The following is a 19,741-nucleotide window of genomic DNA, read 5'->3' as shown; positions in this document are numbered from 1 at the left end:
TGCTCACCTGTGAGAGGAGTCAAAGCCCAAGTACTACAGGTGGGAAGGGGAAAAGACAACATCACCAGTTCTCTTTGCTGTGTTTTCTCTGGCCATGTTCAGCCAGCATGGTGGTGTTTACATTGCAACAGGGTGAGGCTGCAATGCTCACTTGCATGCTCAGCAGCACAAAGAGTAAGCTGGGGTGAAGAGAACTGGCCTGAAGCCCTGGACACGCTCTAGTTTAGCAGTTCATTAGCTATTTATATTTGACCAGGGAAGAAAGTGCTATGCAACATCTCACCAGGCCTGCACTCTCATCCTTTTTCACTGAGGGAGGCAGGGGCTTTTTGAAGACATCTTCTGCAAAGAATCTCTCCTCTCCAGGCTCATTCTGAAAAACCCAAGATTGGACATAAGGCCATCAGCAGCACATGGGTCAGAAGGTGCACAGAGCAGCCCAGGACACACTCCTGAGCCTCCACAGAAACCAGGCAGTTGGGAAAAATGATGGGAGGATTTCTACTAGAAATGCTTTCACCCTCTATTCAGACAAGATTGTGTTTCTCTGAGGTCAATGTCCTTGAAAGCAGGCATCCTCCATACCAGATGAGACTCCTTGGCTGGTTTGGTACCAACCTCAGGAACAATTACACCCTTCAGGTTCCACTGCCTGGTCACACCACAGAGCATATCCAGACCAACTGGCAAGGAGGAAAATAAAGCTTCTGAGCTTATGGCCAAATCACTTCTACTAGCTCTCCTGGCATTATTCTTCAGGCCCTATCAGTATCAGGGAACTGGGCTGTGCTCACTTTTGTTCACACATCACTTTGGGCAGCTCCTCCACACTGAGGAGACCACCCAATGGGAGCAGTGCTGACGGGCACTGCCCCAGGACTGGGGCTCTGGGAGGGACCTGCATCCCACCTCTGTTCACCTCAGGCACCAACTGCCTCATCTTCCTGTCTGGCTGTGATGTTTGGAGGGGGCAGGAACTGCAGTTAGGGGAGAGCTGAGGCTCCATTATTACCTGACTTGGCACGTTTAAACACCCCAGCTATTCTTCTGTTGGCTCTGTAACAATAGCTGGGTGCTTTCAGGAGTGAGTGAAACGTGTCTCAGCTGCATGTTTCTGAATCCTTTACCATCAGGAAGGGATGAGAAACCCTGACTTAATGTCATAAGAGAAAAATGTCAGGAACTTACTCCCACCTGGCCAGACAAACCCCAACGTTCCTGGCCTGCAGCTGACCCCATGGATTGCATCGTTTTCTCTCACTGTCCCTCCCTTTTTGAGTCCTCTACAAATTACTCTCTATTTACCTCAGCCTCACTGATCGTTCCTGGAGGGATTTACCTTGGCAGGAGTACTTTTCCCTTTCTCCCTTTTGTCCCAGCTGTCCCTGCTGTGTGGCTCCTTCCTCTCATTTGCCCGCTCTTGGCTGTCGTGCCGCCGCCTTCTGCTCTCTGGAGGTGACGAGGAGGCTTCTCGGTCTATCGTCACTTCTCTCTGAAAGAGGCATTGGGAAGAGAAGTAGCCAAACCCCTGCAATAATCTTATTGGATTTATTGTCCTCACTGGGCTGAGGAGAGCAGCACAACACAAGAAGGGACTGCAGAGCCTCAGCAGCTACGGGCAAAGGCTTCAGAAGCACTTTTCTCGGGCAGAAGCCAGTCTGCCAGAGTCAGGTCACCAGAACACCACCCAGAACACCCACAACTCCAGCATCACAAAAACAAGATGATGGTCCCACAGAACCTCTGCTCATGGCTCTTTTTTGGCATCCTTGTAACTGCTTCTGGCTGGGGTCAAGGAGCAAAGAGACCACAGAAGAAAACAGACCTCTGTTGTCCGTCATTTAATCCAGAGAGTCACAAATCACATGTCTTCAGTAAAATCTAACAAGGATGCTTGGCCCATAGGTGTGCTCAATGAAGATGAGGCCAAAAACTCTCAAAGGCAAGGATCCAGAGGCCAAGGTAGCAGATACAGGAAGAGTTTCAACATGCAGCTAATGGGTTCCTAGCCTCTGAGTAAGCTGGTATTTTGGAACATGTATCCCTTTTATACTGGTCAGAGGACTGAGTGGGTGAAACAAAGCCTCCTCTGTACTGTTCTACGCTATCCTGTCTTCAGGATCTTGCAGCAACATCTCTCCAGCCATAGGCAGTTTGTATGAATGTGCTGTGTGTAAAGCTTCCTTCCCACACACTCACCTGAGTCCTGGGGTCATAGTATGTCCCAGCTATGGGATCATAGTAATTCCCAGTTTCAGGATCGTAAATGTATGTGGACACATCTGATGGAGCTGAACAGAGAGACAAGAGTTAACACTGCAATCTTCCAAAGGCAGAGCTTGCCTTTTACAAAGGCAAATGCATCAGTGAATCAAATGCATGGTGAAAGGATCAAGACTGGGAAAGAAGAATTTTCCTGTCCTGGCAAGAGAGGTATGAGTATCCCCACAACACTTGACCTATCTCTTCTTTTCTTTAAGGAGTAAGAAGGGAGATAAGTTTCCACAATTCTTCTTGTTTTGGACTTTGGCAAAACTTTCACATGAAAATAGGCTTACAGGGGCTGTGCTGAGATCACCAGACCATAACACTTGACTTTGGCAAAACTTTCATATCAAAACACACTCAGAGGGGCTGTGCTGAGATCACCAGACCACAACACTCAACCAGACAATGACACGAAACTCAGTACTTTCCCTAAGAACGGGGTAATGAGTACCAGGCCCCGTGTCCACCCACCCCTGTGAACAAGGAAGATCTGTGCTCTTTCAAACAGCCTCCTGTTTAAAGCAATCATACTCCCCACATCCCTTCCTGCCCCGTGGGTGCATGAAAGCTCCCAACAAGACAGGGGAGCAAACTGTTCCTACAAGAGGCAGGCCTTGAGGAATGCTGCTCATTTCCAAAGAGCTACTAGAGCTCAGCTATACTACATTCAGTTAGTACAACAATCAGGAGTGTTCTTACAGCTACTGGCACTGCTGCATAAAGTGTATTTTCTTCCATCTCATCTAGAAATTGCCAGGCTGCCTTTATCCCATCAGTTTACCACAACAACGAAAAGCACACAGCGAGTTTTGCACAGTCAGAGTAGAAACACATCATTAGATAGGAAAATGTGACTAAACAAAGTTGGCAAAGGAACTCAGAAGTGGGTGTAGCAAACAAACCTACTCTTAGCCTTTAAAAATATTTTTGGGCTGATTTCTACATGTCAGTGCCCTTTTAAGGAAGAAAAGTCTCCACAGGAGGAGTGAGGCAGAGCTTAACTTACACTGTGCTCTCGTGCGTCTCTGTGATTCGCCGCCCCTCCTGTCTCTCATGCCCCTTCTGCCCTGGAGTAAGTGAACAACACAAACAGATCAGAGACTCTTTGGTAAACATCATATTGCTTCTCCTCCCTCTCACAGGCCCAAAGTCCAGGAAAACAGCTCATTTAGGTACCCTGAAGAGAGCATGAGCAGACACAGCTCTTCATCTGCAGAGTAATGGACAGTGTGGCAAACCCCAAGACCTCTGCAGCCTCCATGAATCCTTAAATGAGGAGCTCACAGCAACTCGTGCTGAAGCCTCCAGCCCTTTCAGCATGGGAAGAGCCCTGTAGTCTAGTAACAAGTGCTAGAGAAGAGATAACCCCTCTGGGAACTGAAATCAGTCAGCAATTAAGTCATGCTGTAAAAGCGTGGTACAGAGTAATCCAGCCCAGAACTCCCTCAAGCAGCCTCTGCACCTGGACTTGCACTTCTATGCACATTACAAACGCTGTGTGAGGGCCAGAGAAGCCGTGAAGAGCACATTTGAACACCATCATCCCATCTTTGAACACGCTGAACTTTCAGTAGCCCAGAAGGAAAAGGCCACAACCCCCAGTGCCCCCTCCCTTCGCGGCCGCCGCAGGGAAGCTGTGCAGACCTACCTGGCCGTAGTAGGAATTGTCACCATGCTCTCCATAGTCATTCCTGTTAGAGACAAAGGTTGCAGGTTAATGTCAGTTTGGCTTCACATGAACCTCAGCATACTCAGAATGATCAGCAGGACCAATAAAGGCAGAAAGACCACCTTTGCTGGCAACATGTTGGATTTTGCCCATCCCAGGAGACTTGCCTGCACAAGAGGTACAACCACACTCTTTGTTGTGTCTGCAAAGACAAAGCTCTCCCACAGCTTCTTAGAAAGCTGAACCCATTAATTTCTTCCCAATGGGATTTGACAGCTGGACAACAACAGGCCATGCAGCATGATGACTAATCCCACACTGCTCAATCCCTGAAGCTTCTTCTAGCTCTGATGCCCTCACCTCTCCAATACATTTTTAGGCTGTAGGGACATCTGTGCTAATTCATGTGCCAACCTTGGTCTGACAACACAGCTCTAGCCTCGCAGCACAGCACACAAAGGACAACCCTACTGCTCCCTCTGTCTATACCTTCTCCTCCCTGTAGCAAGGTTCACTTCCACCCTACGTCCATCAATGCAGATTGGGGGATCCAGATTCTGCAGTATCTTTAGCAACCTCAGTGCCTCCTGTAAAAGGAAAAGAGAGTTTCACACCCAGGAGAAGGCATCACAAACCCGTTTCCCAAATTCAGTCTGCCTGTGCTTACATGATGACCATAGTAGGTCAAGGAAACATAACACTTCTGTCTAAATATTAGTGAAAGGTATTTACGATGCAACAAAAAGGATAAATGCATCTTTAGGCTCTCTGCTTGTCCCCTGGCTGCTGTTGCCCCAAAGAGTGGTGGTGAACACACTCTGGGACAAGGCCAAGGCACAGTTATGGAGCCTGACAGTCACCCAGAAGCAGAAAACATGAACCCTCCAACGTGGGACTGGGTGTTAATTAAGACTCTGGCTTTCTGCAGACACAAACCATTGAATTGAAGCTCCCTGCTGACAAAGTATCTGTGTGAGGGGTGTTAAGTTTAGGAGGAGTTAAGTTAGGAGTTAGTTTAAGCTTACTCGCTCAGCATCACAGTGTGTGACAACAGAGACAATCTTTGGCTCCCAAAGCCACAGAGCAACAGCTGTATGAGATACTCCCCCTACCTAGTCAGACAAGCTGAGGAGAGTCACTCCAGGTCAGCTGCCTCACAAGCACAGCAACGTCTCTTTCTGTGGCTTCTCTACCCGTACAGACTACAGCTGCCAACACGGGGAGCAAGTGAAAGCAGGGACAGCACTTACAGCGTGTGAGTCCAGCTCGATGAAGCCGTAGGTCTGCCCCATCCGGCCTGCCTTGTTCTTCATGATGCGCACGCTGGAGGTGGAGAGCCGCACGTAGGGCGCCAGCAGCCCCACGATCACCTCTGGCGGGGTGAACCGAGTGATTCGCTTCAGCATGATGGCTGGGGAGCACAACCAAGGGGGTGGGCAGCGAGGGAAAAACAAAGAGGCAAAATAGAGAATTCAGATGGGAGTTTCTTGTAACAGAACAGGTACAACTAAAGACACTCAAAGCAACAGCATGTCTCCTTCGGTTCTTCCTCTCCACTTTGCTCAGAGCGCTGCCTCCAATCACTGATTTTTCCTTCCAGAAAAGAGGGCAGAAATAGGCCCCTCCTCAGAGGAGCTCAGCCCAGGGTAACTTCTGGCCAAAGAGAATTCTGCTGCTGTCCTAAGTTACTGACATCCTGAAGCCAGCTTGCCCCAAGTTCATTTTCCTAAAGGCAATCTGGCAGCACCATTGGAGCTGACAGCCCAGCTACTGGGTGCCATGATTTGCACAACATGCAAACAGCCTCCAGAGGTGGCTCATGGAGTGCAAGGAAAAGGAAGCCAAAACTGGGCCCTGTGCCACTCACTTCTGCTTCCTCCACCATCCTGTGGTGTAGCTTCCTCTGCTTCTCTCTGAGGAGGCAGCTCCTGGTGCCAGTCCGTGTCCCTCCTCTTCTCCTGTGAGGGCCGACGCTCTCTCCCTTCATCTCTCTTCCTTGGCTCCTGTTCCTGAGGCTGACACTCCTGCTGTGGAGCAGGAACTGAGGGCTGAAGAGGCTTCTTTGGAGATTCTGGCTGTCCTGATAATTCTTGCTCAGGTTTTTCAAGCTTTGGCTCTGCTATTAGAGAGAAGAAATGGACTGGTTCCAGCATGCATTTGCCTTCTGCTGTTTTTCCAGCCACTGCAGCAGCATCCCTTATAAAAGGCCAACTTGTTCTGCCCTCTGCATATCTTGTGTCTTAACACTCTGCAGACACAAGGTATGTAAAGGACAAGCCATACACTGCTCACCCTTCCATTGCTTTGTTGCATGTTGGGCTCCTTTACCTCTCCTCTGACCTCTCCTGTCAGAGACAAGAGGCTTTTTCGTCTCTTTTTGGGATTAGCTCTTGCCTGGACAATGGGAATCAGGAATAGGTTTGGATATGTTCCCCCCATGTCCAGGACAAACTACATGGCAGTGATACCCTGATTATGCCTGATGTGTTCTTGGACACCTATAGTTGAGCAGTATCAACTAGTAACTGTCACTCTATCCCAATGCCAGAGGAAAACTGGGTGCAGACCCCTATGACCACTGAGTGAGATGCATCATAATACAATCACTGATTTTTATCAGACGCCCGCTTATCACTGATGAGGCAGATATGTGGAAACAAACATGCCCAAAGCCTGGCTATGCAACACAGAGAAGATAAATCCCATCAAGTTTCTGTGCTTGAAAGCTTCTGAAGCACCTGGCTTCACTTCCTGATCCCTACCTGAGCTTCTAAAGCTGTTGGAGAGGGAAGCCAAAGCTGTGGGGCTGCAAAGTCAAGACATCACCAGTCCTGTACCTGCTGCTTGAAGCCTCTTCCCACAAAGATAAAGAAATTAGAGTGCAAGACTTGGCTCAGCAAAGCTTCACTCTCTAATGTCCCCCAGAGCAGCTCCCCTGGCTCGTTGTGTGGGGCAGAGGCAGAATGGCAGAACACAGGTAAACGCTGGGAAAGCTGCTCACTGACTTGCTCAGCTGACAGCACAGCCCAGGTGGGACAGGCTCACACTGATGTGCCTGCAGTTTGCAGTGTGCAGAGATCTGGCTACACTTTGTGAACAGAACCTTGTGTGGAATTTGCACATGACAGCAGATTGCACTGTGAATCTTGCCCATCCAAATCACACAGACGTGGGCATCACTCTGCAGAGGAGGAGAGTAATTCTCTTACTGAATTCTTGCTCAGCTGCTGCTTCCTCTCCCTCAGAAGCACCTCTGGACTCTGGGCCTGTTTTGCTCCCTGTAAGAGAGGCATATTAAAATCCATTTCAAGACCATCAATCACAAAGCACACAAGAATTCAGGCCTGTATATGCCTAGAGAGTCATTTTGTTTCACCCAGCAATTAAAGGACAGACATAGAGAGGTTACCTTATTACATACATTCTCACAATCAACAAAACCAGGTCAGTGAGACACACACACCACAATCTGTCTTCACAGCACCTTAAAGGCTCTGTTTAATTTGCTCCTTGGCAGTTTTGTTACACTCCACAGTTGTGCTGTGCCAGCTGTGCCAATTTTGCCTTGATAATGCTGATGGAGGAGCCACAGGCCAAGGAAAGCACAACCACAGGGACAGTGCTTCAGTAAACGAAGAGCTCTGCATCAGCAGTTATTTTAATGCCTTTCTGCCTTGGGTATGTGGGTAAGAAATGCAAAACATCAGAAGTCTGCTCAAAGATGCAGAGTCAAAGCTTAGAGAATGCCTGTGTGTCCCAAAGAAATCAGTTCCTCAAGGGAATCGCTTCCTCAGGTTTTGGCTCTTGTGCCCACCCACCCAAAAAGTAGACATGCTGGTGGGGTGAGAAGAAGCTCCTGGAGGAGCAGAACTCCTTTCCATGCCCTTCTGACAGTCAGCAAGGTGAGTTCAGCCATTCAAATGTTGGATTCGCCTCTAATCTGAGAGCCTCCAAACAATAACACTAAAACCATGCAGCTGCATCTCCCACAGAAGGTGGGTTGAGGGGAAGCCATCTCACCTGCAGCCAGCAGTACTAGCTCACAGTCCTGGAAGACACATAACCTGTAACTCTGCGGATGAAGGACAACGCCAGAGCAATAGGGAGGAAATGCTTTGTGCAGTAATTCACCTCTCCACTAAGCCTCATGAGACCAGAGAACATGGCGGCATCACACCCACGTGTTGGATCTTTAGTGTGGACAGGGAAAAGGGTCTAAACGAAGCAAAACTAATAATCTTCCTGCACAGTGCTCAGTTTAGTCCACCACAGGGAGGCCAGAAGAGAAACCTACTCGTCAGGGTAGATGAAACTTTTAACTGAGCAAACACAAGGGACTAGATATACTCACCATCCCTTGGGAGCTTGCAATAGGAGCAGGAAGATCTGTAGCCCACAGTACACACCTTACACTGCAATGGAAGATGGACAGCATGAGGGAGTCATGTTTGGAAGGCAAGTGGGTACAACCTATTCCAAAAGGCCAGACTCTGCAGTGCTTTCAGAAACTAACAGCCATGGAAAAGTTACAGTGAGAGCCTGAGAGACAGGATGGGTAATGGCAGCAGGAGCCTTGGCTGCAGTGGAAGGGAAATGCTCACGTGGCTCACTGGGATTGCCTTGGGAACAGGATTTTCACACCACTTCTGAGCACAGATTTGTTCTCAACATGGAGCTACTCCACTAGTCCTTGAGATGGGACCCTTCCATCTCTCAAGTGAGGCTGGACCAAAAAGCTCCATGCCAGGCCCCACACTGCTAGCCACCCTGTTGTTTCAAAGGATCCAAAGCTACCTTTGTATTCTCTAACCTCAACTTGCTCCTAAAGCAGTGACAAGGCCCTTACCTGAGCTATGCTATAGATGCTGATGTAATTTGCTGCATAGGGAGAGCCATAGAAGAGCTGTCTGCTAACCAGGAGGCAGAGCTCATGCTCAGTTGGTTGTCCCACCCAGTGCCACCATGGAAAGAGCCAAGTGCCCCATCATCAGAGCTCCCTCCAAACGCAGCATTCCTGACTTTCTCTTCAAGTTCTTTGTAAATGCATTTCTCCTCTCTCAAACTTCTTTTTTTTCCTCTAACTAAAGCCTTGCAAAAACCCTGGGGCATGAGAAAGCACAGGCCATGCCTGTGCACAGCAACAATAGGGACACATGCTCCAGCCACTTCTCATTGCACTGAGAGCTGTTGTGAGACCCCTGTCTGAAACCGCTGTCTCTACTTGATCTCTGGAGTGTTGCAAGCACAGATGAGGCCTCAAGCAACAGCTCTGCTGGCAACTGCTGTGCATCCAATTAGTGTGGATGAGAGTCTTTGTTGCCCAGAGTGATCCAGTGATCAAGGTGGGAGTCTGGTCAGCACTTCCTGCCCTGCTGCAGCCTCTGGGCCTGTGGGCAGTGGGACTGCAAGCTCCAGCCCTGCCCTTCACTCTGGCACTGCTCCCAGCCCGCTGCAGCCCACGCACCCCACAGGAAGGGCACAGGGGCAAAACCCACCCTCGAGCAACTGCGCCTCCCCAGACACAGGCCAGTTCCAGGCTGTACTCACTGCTGCCTCATCTCTGTGCTTCCTCCCCCACTGCACCTACTACACTCAAATCTAGATCCCAGGTTCCTGCATGAGACACAGGGGTGGTTTGCACTGTTATGCCAGTGAAAGCTCCGGTTACCCGGGCAGTGAAAACACTTGTGGTTATGCATACGAAGCAGGGTGAAAGCCTGTTCCCTTCTGATTGCCAGAATCACGATCTCATTTTGTTTTTTAAGGAGAAAGGATCCACGAGCTATTTTCCCCATGTTAAATGGGAACCATTGCAAAGGGACAAAACTGCTCTAGGCATAAACATTGCCTACCTGTACCAGAGCAACATGCTCTCAAAGGTGGTACCACAAAAAAGGTAGGGAAAACCACACAAGCTTAGAGGAGGGCAAGAGATTCAGGAGAGTTATTGCTCTTAAGGATCTTCAGCCACTGAGCAAATATCCAAGAGTCCTCTGTGCTGCCACTGCCTTGAGAGCCAGCAGGGGAAGCACGACACAACTCTGTGACCGCATACTTACGCGTTTGCAGCGCCAGAACTCTGGGCACGGGGTGTACTCAAGGGTCACTTCCTTGCCACCGATGGAAAGGGTTCCCTGTTGAGACAAGGGGGTAAATGACAACATGTGCCCAGCACATGGAGATTACTCAGTGGCTGAGAAAGGGGTTAAAGCTTTGGTTCCTAAAGGTTTTGCAAGTGAAACAGGGTGAAAGGGGGACAAAGTCTCCCAGTTCAGTTAGCTGGAGCTTGGCGTGGAAGTGAAAGGGAAACTGCCTGTGCCCTGCTCTAGCACGGGGCTACAAAGCTCCAAGGGAACTAGGCAGAAGAGGCTTTGCCACCTCTCAGGAAGAGCAGAGACAGAGTATCCAGAGCACAAGAGGGAAACTGCTTTAACCTGCTTTTGTCCGCACGCTGAAAGGGGCAGCTGGACAAGCCTCCTTCACACCGGGCTGGCCTCGAGGCAGCTACTTGAGGAGGAATACAAGGCAAAATGCCAGTGAGGTGAGAGAATTTTCATACTTGGGTTAGTCCTCATGTCACTCATGCAGGCCTGCCTGGCTTTCCTTCAGAGAAGCAGGCCAGCATGCAGCGAGGACACTGGCTCCACAGGCAGTAGAGCCGCTGCCCTGCAGCCAGTCCTCGCTGGGGCTGCCCTCGAGCTCCTGTGCAGCAGCACCAGAGGAGCTCCACTGCCCACAAAGACAGCACATGTGACGCTTTGGAGGGATGTCAGGAGCCCAACACACCCACCAGCTCTGCTGAAATGCAGATGATTTAAGGGGGAAATTAAGTCATAGGTGTGGTTTCCCCAGCTCCTGCCTGGAGCAGCCCATAAAAGCAGTGAGCAAAGATTCCTGGTGGCTCTCATCTGTCGTGGCCAACAGAGCATGCCTGGGCATGCAGGATGCAGGCAGGCTGAGCAGCAGAGAGAGCCATGAGACATCTCATGTCACTGGAGGCACTGCCAGATCATGTGGTCTGCATTTCCCAAGACCACAATACGAGACTGGGTGACAATAACGAGACTCAGACCCAGGTCTCCCAAGCCCAGGGTGAGCAGCTGCTCTTCTGCCCATACAGATGTCAGGGAGCTGGAAATGGCCTCAAGCTATTTTGCGAATCCTTTGGGAATCAGAAGCTTCCCAGGTACTCTGACCCAGTAGCCTAGTCACACATGAGCCCCCAGAGCAAACCATAAGCATGAGAAAACAAGTTCCCAGAGTTATTATTCAGAAGTCACGATACACCCATGCATCAACTGCTGTGCAGAACGTGAGGGAGATGTGAGGGAATATGTAAAGTAGGAGGGAAGAGTCCATGGGAAGGAATCACTCCAATCACTCAGTGGCAGTACATCAACAATCCTTTAACCCCTAAAACAAAACATAGCAGGGAAGCTGGAGACTAAAGTCACTGCTCTGTAAGGTGGAGGGTTGCAGCACCTCCTCTTCCCACAGCCTGCCCTACAGACCGAGGCCATCCTTTCCTGCCAGGCCTATGTGTGTTGAACACTTCATGGGTTTCCTTTCTGCCTTACAGTTGTTCAAGCACTGCTTTCCAGCATGGATTTGCCATTGCCTCACAGAAGACCGAGCCTCTCCTTGCTGAGGGCTGGTATGTGCACCCAGAGTATAGTGCTGCAACCTCAGACACAAGGAACCCCTTCAGGGTCCACTGAGTATTGCCTACTTCACGTGCTCAGGAGCAGGTTTGCACATGAAGGAGGTCAAGGCATGTGAGGAAACACAAATAAGGAAGACTGGGAAGTGGAAATCCTGTCCCACTGATACTGTTGGTCTCTCTGAGATGGACGTGTTCCCTCTCCCAGCCAGGGCACCCATCACACCACACACACTGCACCGCACCGCACCGCACCACACCACACACTCAAGGGATGGGCAGTGCCAGGAGAGCAGGCCAGAAACACCCGTGTCTGCCTCAGGTCCCACCGAGCACAGGCAGGGAGGGAAGGCAGGGTGCACATCCTCACGAGCAGAGCTGAGCCCACTCCACGAGCCCAGGAAAGCCCTCAGAAGCAGCAGCCCCTCAGCAGGCAGCTGCAGCTCTGCCTCTGAGCTCGGGAAACAAGGACAAATAGATTTGAGGCCACTTCCTCTGCCAGGGCAATCCATCACACAGCTTCATCCTTCTACCAGCCACTGAAGATAAAACTCGCCAGAAAGCCTTAAGATTATTTTTGGGTTTATGGAAAATGTTTTTTTAAGTGCATGTAGTGCTGGTCTCTACTGCAAATTCAGTGCTCAGAGACAGCAGAAAGTGTCACTTGCATAATTACTCCCTAATTTCCTTAACACCCTGCTGATTGCCTGCTCACTTTTTCAACAAGCTCTCTCTTACTGATTTCTTCTTGATAAAGTCATTTTCAAGGTTGCAATCATGATTTAACACTCCAAAATGAGTCCTTCATTTAGGACACACATTGTCAGAACTCAGTGACTGTAAATTCCTCATTCCTCCACTTTGTTACTAGATTTCATCTCAAATATTTTCAGGACCTTTATTTCCTCTAGTCCCTGTCACTGATAATTCTTGTTTCATCTGTATCTTCTTCCTTTTCTCTGCAAAACATTTTGGGTAATAGTCTAATTTTCAGTTCACCACTTCCAATTGAGAAGATGTCTGTGAGATCACAAAGATTTTCTGAGAATTTCAAGGAACAGTGCTAGGAGGGAAAAAAATGTAGGCTGAAGGTATGTGACGTACTGTCTGGTACTCAGACTGTAACAATTTCTTCTACATCCACACATTTTATCCTGGATCTCTCTCACAGACCCACCTGCACTATGCCTGTTAATTCTCCTTGTGGATTTTCAACATCCTGTACTCCTGAGCAGCTTGGCTTTTTCTTTCTAAATCAGTGTGATACAGAAATGTCTGGTCCTCCCAGTCAGGAACCTCCCCCTCAAAACTTGCAGCAAACACACAGTTGGCTCACCAGTGAAGGGTTTAAAAGGCAGCACAGCTCTGCAGTACTAGAACAGTGAGCTCTCAGCCATGGAAATGCCCAGACTTCCATGGGCATGAGCAGATTCTGCTGTTGTTTTCTGAACTGCCAAATTCATCAAAATAGAGCATCAGGACTTTACTGCTGGAGGCAATGATCTATGATACTGGTTGAAATCCTTCAGATATATATGTTTTTTCACTTAAGAGTCTGCTGGAGATGCAATACTGGATTCTAGTCCAAGTGATACAACTCAGTACAAGCCATTTCAGCCAAAGCTACTAAAAACTCTGCATCATTTGCAATAATAGCCAGTGGTCTAGTATATAACTACTACTGTCAGTAGACTGAGCAACAGAGCATTCCCATCACAAGGTGGTCCCAGAGAGTGATGCCTTGAAGCCATAAAGCTGTTTGCAGAAAGAGCACCCAGCAACGTCTCAAAGCAGGACACTGGGGCAGAGACGTGTCATGGAGCAGGGGACAACCCCCACAACAACAGGGTACTTTATGAGGGAAAGAAAAAGGGAAAACTGCTTAGCCATGATACCCACAGGTGATGAAATCCTTACAAAAAGTCTTTGGAGTCTGTGAGTCAGCTGGGCACAAGGCTTCGGGAACAAAACTCACTGGAGCAGTTTCCAAGCTCTTTGTTCCCAAAGGCAGCTAAACCAGAAGCATTCACAGAATCAAGAATCTAAAGGGCTGCAAGGGACCTAAAAAGAACATCCAGTCCAACCTGCCAGAGCAGGATCACCAAGAGTAGCTCGTCCAGCTGGGTTTGAATGTCTCCAGAGAAGGAGACTCCACAGCCCATCTGGGCAGCCCCTTCCAGTGCTCCCTCACCTGAACACTGAAGAAGTTTCTCCTTATATTTCTTTGGAACCTCTTCAGTTCCAGCTTGTCCTTGTCATTGGCCATCACTGAGAACAGCCTGGCTCCAGCCTCCTGACACCTGCCCTTTACATATTTGTAAACATGAATAAGGTCACCCCTCAGTCTCCTCCAAGCTAAAGAGCCCCAGCTCTTTCATCAGAAGGGAGATGCTCCACTCCATCACCTTTGTGGTCCTGTGCTGAACTCTCTCCAGCAGCTCCCTGTCCTGGAACTGAGGGGCCTAGAACTGGACACAATATTCCAGCTGCAGTCTCAGTAGGGCAGAACAGAGGGAATATCAATAAGACTTAAATGGTAAACTGCCTAACTGTAAGAAGAAAAATCCCAGGTCACACACCTAGCACACACAACACCCATTCATGAGCTTGCTTTTAATTCATCTCTAGTTTAACCCCTTTGCAATCGTACCACTTGAGCAAGGGAAGAAGTGGCCTCCTGCTCTGAGCAGAGCAGCAGGAGTGGGCAGCTGAGCACAGGTAGCATCTCATGCCGCTCCTGCTGGGGCTGGCAGGCAGACTGCTGCAGGTCAGAGTTACCCACTTCAGCTGCTCATCTGCCAATCAGCATTTACAGTTGGCAAGCTGGTATTTCTCACGCTTGTTGACAGCCTTCTAATGAGGATAACTGGGGGTTAAGAAGGGGGAGAATCTGCCAAAAAAGTATCTCTGTGCTCTCCAAGACCGAGACGACAGAGAAATACAAATCATCAATGTCAAAGATTCTGCTGTTTCTCTGGAAAAAACAAATACATTAGAGCATCCAAGAGTGACCTAGAAAATCTGAAGTGTGGAGAGCTTTCGGAGCATGGCACACTCCTTCAAATCAAACCAGGCTTTTGCTTTAACTGAATTTGGCCAAACATTAAAACCTTCAGTAAAATCTCACTTCAGAGCCTCTTAACAATGAGCTGACAGCTCTTCAAGTATTCCACCCCATGGCTGAAGCTTCAGCAGTTGCCACAGGGGCTGCCAAACTACACAGAAACATGGATGTAGCAACCAGCACCGCTGGGGACAAGTGTGCTCCAGCTCTTCCAGTGCCATGGTAACCATGTGCCACTGCCCCACGGTACAAGTAAGGCCACAGGTACCTGACTGAGGGGAACAGCAATTACCAGTCTCAGCTGTACAGATGACATGCCTGGAGCAGCACAGGTCATTTTTGGAACAGAACCAAAGCTCAGCTCTGAAGCTCCCAAATCCACAAGGATTAATAACCCAGAGTTTTCTCCTTGGCTACAACCACAGAGCAGCAACCAAGGGAGTGAGGGAGGTGCCTGCACTGCAAGTAAACTGCATTCAGCTCTCCTCCAGCAACTAGCTCTAGTAGAACACCAAACACCACTTCAGCCAACTATTTCTTTCCACTGTTCACAGTTTGGTTAAATGGAAAATATCTGTGCCATGAAGTGCAAGGTTCTGGTATCCTTCTTGCTGAGTAATAACCAAGTTGGAAGACTGACATGGTTCCACGTGTTAAAAATGAACTGAAAATATCCTTTGCATACGGAGATTTTGACAGAAGAATGCTCATGGGCAGCATGGCAAAGCAGTCACATTAAAATACCAGAATTAACCTCATTTCCATGTTAATGCAGCTCTCTTATGCCTATTTACTGTCATTAGGATGGTTACTCAAAAATCATTACACATGCATCATTTTTAAATGATTTAAAAGGATTAATGACTAGTGTTTATTGCCTGGGGGAGGCTCAGGCAGTATCCCAGGAGGCAGCCTGGGAATGCAGAGGGAGCCCAGAATCCCAGCAACACCTCCTAGAAAGGTGAGCTCTCACCATCCTCTGGGCATTTTCCAACTCTGGCCTCCAAATGCACTGGACAGGACAGCTGACAAGTGGCTGACAGAAGAAGTCGGGTTGTCTACTTGTAACCACAAACCAGAGTGCCTTCAGCTCTTTCTCCCGTTTGCATATGGATTATCAATGCAAATTTAACAATCCCCAGCCACAACACAATGTCAATTTTGTAACTGTATCACTGGCATCTCTGTGCAGAGACTGGAGGGGCACTGGCAGGAAGAGCACAAGGCTCTCCCCTTCAGGTATTCATCTTTGAATAGAGCAAGCAGATGGGGTCAGACACCAAAGATCCCTCTAACTCACACATCCCCCACAGCTTCCTGGGATGGAGCAGAGGGCTAACACCAATACACCTGGGGAGATGAGAGACCAGCTGGATTTATTTCAAAACAAGATCATCTCAGCCACAGAAACTGGCTTCTCATCCCGTTTTTTCCATATGCCAAAGTTTTTATCTCTGAGTTCCTTGGCAGCTGCTGTACAAGGGCCTCAACTGCACAGAGCAACAGGCAGTACATCTGCTTACCTTTGACAAAAAGCAGATGAGAAAAGCTGTGAACCAACAAACCACAATCCATCTGTAATTAAACATTTAGAAAGCAGTGTGACATGGAGAGATGAAGAGACGAGAGCATCCAGCCTGCTGCAGGGCATTGCAGCAATCTCACATTTCCTACACAAACTGCACAACCAAATTCCTAGCGTAGTGGGACCTTCCCCAAGGCTCTCAACCTCCCTCTCCAGCTCACTAACCATCTGCAGCTCAGGGACTTTTTATTGGCCTGATCTATCAGTGTCTGGTGCTTTACTGCTGAGTAGCTGACAGCCAAAGTAGAAGATATACAGGGGAAAAGGATGGTCTGACAAGTGGTAGATCCCCGAGGAATGGTTACATCACCAACTGGATCCAAATATCCTGGCTGTGTATTATTATCACAGGTCTCTATCCAGACTCACACCAAGATGAATCTGGCAGTAATGTTGTGCTAGTGGTCACCTGAAAAGAAGGATGTTTGACTCCTGGGCATCAGCGACGCTACGGAGCTGAAGAGCACGTGACATCACCATGTAGCATTTAACAGTAAGGCACTCAACAGTGAACTGAGGCTGACCAGGACAGCATGCTTGGGGCTTACAGGCTTCAAGGTTAGGCTGCAAAGCCTGAGACTGAGAACCCAGAGATGTCATGGTCAATCCTGAGTTAAGAGAACGTCAGGCACATCACTGATGGCACGTTAAACAAAACTGGCACTAACACCAACTGAGGCATTAGGAGGATAACTTAGAGAGTCCTAAAGATGCAGTAGCTAAATATATCAGATGCTATCTAAGGATTATTTTATTTCAGACAGCAAGCACTCAGTGCCTCTTTTTCAAACCCCTTTCATACAAAACCCTTTACTCACTTGCACTAGGACCATCCACCATGACACACAAGTTCCCATTTCTACTTGCTCCCAGGCCGCCCTCCTCAGGCTTCCCCTTCTGCCTGGTTATCCAGCTGATTTGTCCTTTGGCAGAAGTGCCAGTCTGCATCCTTTAAGTACTTTATTTCCCCAGACATCTCATCTAGCCTCCTGAGACATCTCCAGTTTTCTTCCTATGATTTATAAATTCCCTGGACACCAGCCATACTCTTTTTTCAGCAAGCCCCAGTATCTTTCTTCAACTTGTCTCCCCCCGCTGACATCCTTTTTGCAAACAGAGACAGAAACTGCCTTTCAGACCACGCCAGCTCTCTACATTTACTGCCTGAATGTTGAACTCCAATTCACTTCTGAGTTAGGACTCTCAGAGTGCTTATCTTTTAAACACAGCATTTGTTTCACTTGTCAGCACACTCAGTCCTGCTCTGAGAACACCACCAAAACAGTCGGCACAGTCAAGCTCCCAGCGACGTGTTGCAGCTTGAGAAAATGCACCATGTGCCTTGGGCTTCACGTGCTCTAGGGACAGCTTTGGGCAGCTGGTGACATGAATGGCTTCTGCATTTCACCCTTTAAGAAGATTCCAACATATCTGAAAGTTTTCCTTGATCCAGTGAAGCAAAGCGGACCTTTTCGCTGTCACTGAAAGTCCTGATGTCTCCCTGCCCAGCTAATTCTAACGTCCAGCTACCCCCACCCCTCTGAGGAAGGCATCTTTGCTGATCAGTGATCAGGATCACTGGAAAAATGTGGAAGTTTTAAAATGAAAGCCTTTCCTATACAGTACAAAGGGGTCAGAGCAGTTCAGACAGTGAGGGTCTAGGGGCACTGGGAGATGCCAGTTCAAACGGGGACAACTTTGGTGCTCTGGTGTTACTGGCTATGCTTCCATTCCACAGCCAAAGAGAAGCAGGGATGCTTAAGGACTTACTGTGAGCTAAGCTAAGAAGTTCATGCACATGGCCTTCTTTAATGGTTGGACCTGATGAACTTCCATGTCTTTTCCAACCTAAATGATTCCATGATTGCATATCAAACACATCTTTCCAGGTTCTTATCCTCCCAGGTGTCTTGGTGTTGTCAACCCCCCATTCTCTATTTGAAAAGTACACAAACTAGTAACACTTGAGAGTACTCAAACATATAGCCCATCAAGTACTATTAGTCACAGATGGCTCTTGGGAAGGGTCTACGCAGCTCTGCCTCATCTATATTCCTTTTTTGATTCATCATGGTCTACTGCCTGGACACTGTGTTTGAACAACAGCTGCTTTAAAGACTCCCTTTGCTCCCAACTCAGGGATTTCCCTTCTCTCTCCAACATGCTGCTCTAGTGTCTGCACATATTTCACAATACTTTGCTACATAGCCACCTTCTTCCACAATGCACTAATCCAGCCCAGGACCTTCCTGCCTGTTTCCCCCAGGGGTACCTGACAATTAGCAATGGCCATAAGGAAGCTGGGAGAACAATGAGGAAAGGCCCAGCTACTTATTCATTGAGTTGAAGCACAATATCAAAACACCAAAGAGCAATCTCAATGCAAAATCATGCTGTTAAAAGGTCAAGATGGAAAGCTCTGCCTGAAAGAGGTGAATTTACTCCCAGACAGGTTGGCCTATTTGATTAAGCATTTAGAGACCCCCAAAGCACATAACAGCATGTCCTGTTGCTGGAGTGTGGAACCATGGGATCACACACCAGTTCCAACACAGCTTGACCTGCATAATCAGGTCAGAGTAAATCAGTCTGAGTGCTGGGGGTTCTTTGCAGCAGCAACCATTTGCTAAGAACAAATCAATTGTAAATGGGGAAGAGGACAGTCCAGAAGCTTCCCCAGACATGCCTCCAGACTCACTTCTGTGCCCACTGATTCAAGCACTCGGAGTCTTCACTGGCAAAGCTTTCTCTGCAGCCAGAGCTCAGGCAAGCTCCCTGCTGGGCAGCCTCTCTGCTGAAAGACCGAAAGCCCTGTGAAGAGGGAGCAGCTCTGCATGAAAAGACAGTTTTGATCTTGGATACTTTGTTTCTCAACATCCCCAAATTACCAGTTAATGGCAAAAGTGATACTGACTAGGGGAAGGAGAAAGAATCCTGCCAGCTGCCAGAGGAAACATAGCAGCAGCGCTACACTTACCTGTGCTGTCTCAACAAGACTCCCAGCACATCATTGTGACCTTGCTGGGAGCCCATCCAAAAGCTAAAGCCAGATCCTTAACAGTGACACCTGGACAGAACTGCAAGGCAGCTGGCACATCTGCAGGCATCTGCACCAGCTCTACATCTGAGTGGCTGCTGTCTCTTAAGAGTTCATTCATCTCAGGAGGTGATTTGGCAAACAGCTGCTTTAACATCTTTGCTCAATATTCACCCAAGAAACCTGGCACAGTGTGAGAACACAGCTATCTGAGCCCTTTGGGCACAAATGAGCTTCTGGCAGCCTGGCTTGTGTGCAGTGTAACACTAGTGGGTGCCAGCTCTTCATAGGACCCAGCAGCTCCTCCTTTACAGGGGCACTGAGGTTTAAGAGGTTTATCCAGAGGTTCATTCATGGCACAACATCCAGAGGTACATCCAGATCCCTCCTTCCCAGTGAATTCCCAGAATAAAGGAGTTTAGTGTGTTTTCAGGGTACAAGAGGCAGAAGAAGCAACA

At 48.5% G+C, this 19,741-nt stretch overlaps 1 protein-coding gene across 4 annotated transcripts in view; it reads right to left on the bottom strand.

Moving 5' to 3' along the window:
- The window catches only part of RBM6 (RNA binding motif protein 6), a 58,215-nt gene that overhangs the window by 5,893 nt on the left and 32,581 nt on the right, over positions 1–19,741 (bottom strand). For 3 of the 4 annotated variants that reach the window (XM_062008517.1, XM_062008518.1, XM_062008516.1), the window contains exons 7-17: positions 9,997–10,071; positions 8,289–8,349; positions 7,147–7,215; positions 5,805–6,056; positions 5,188–5,348; positions 4,427–4,524; positions 3,917–3,959; positions 3,275–3,335; positions 2,200–2,291; positions 1,340–1,492; positions 284–373 (exon numbers count right to left, since the gene is read on the bottom strand). In XM_062008517.1, coding sequence (XP_061864501.1) covers positions 284–373; positions 1,340–1,492; positions 2,200–2,291; positions 3,275–3,335; positions 3,917–3,959; positions 4,427–4,524; positions 5,188–5,348; positions 5,805–6,056; positions 7,147–7,215; positions 8,289–8,349; positions 9,997–10,071 — 1,155 coding nt within the window. The remainder of the gene's footprint in view (positions 1–283; positions 374–1,339; positions 1,493–2,199; positions 2,292–3,274; positions 3,336–3,916; positions 3,960–4,426; positions 4,525–5,187; positions 5,349–5,804; positions 6,057–7,146; positions 7,216–8,288; positions 8,350–9,996; positions 10,072–19,741) is intronic. The other variant, XM_062008519.1, reaches the window with a different exon arrangement.

The sequence above is a fragment of the Colius striatus genome, chromosome 15 (genome assembly GCF_028858725.1).
Source record: "Colius striatus isolate bColStr4 chromosome 15, bColStr4.1.hap1, whole genome shotgun sequence".
NCBI classification, from domain to species: Eukaryota; Metazoa; Chordata; class Aves; order Coliiformes; family Coliidae; genus Colius; species Colius striatus.
This window is presented reverse-complemented; position numbering and strand designations above follow the sequence as displayed.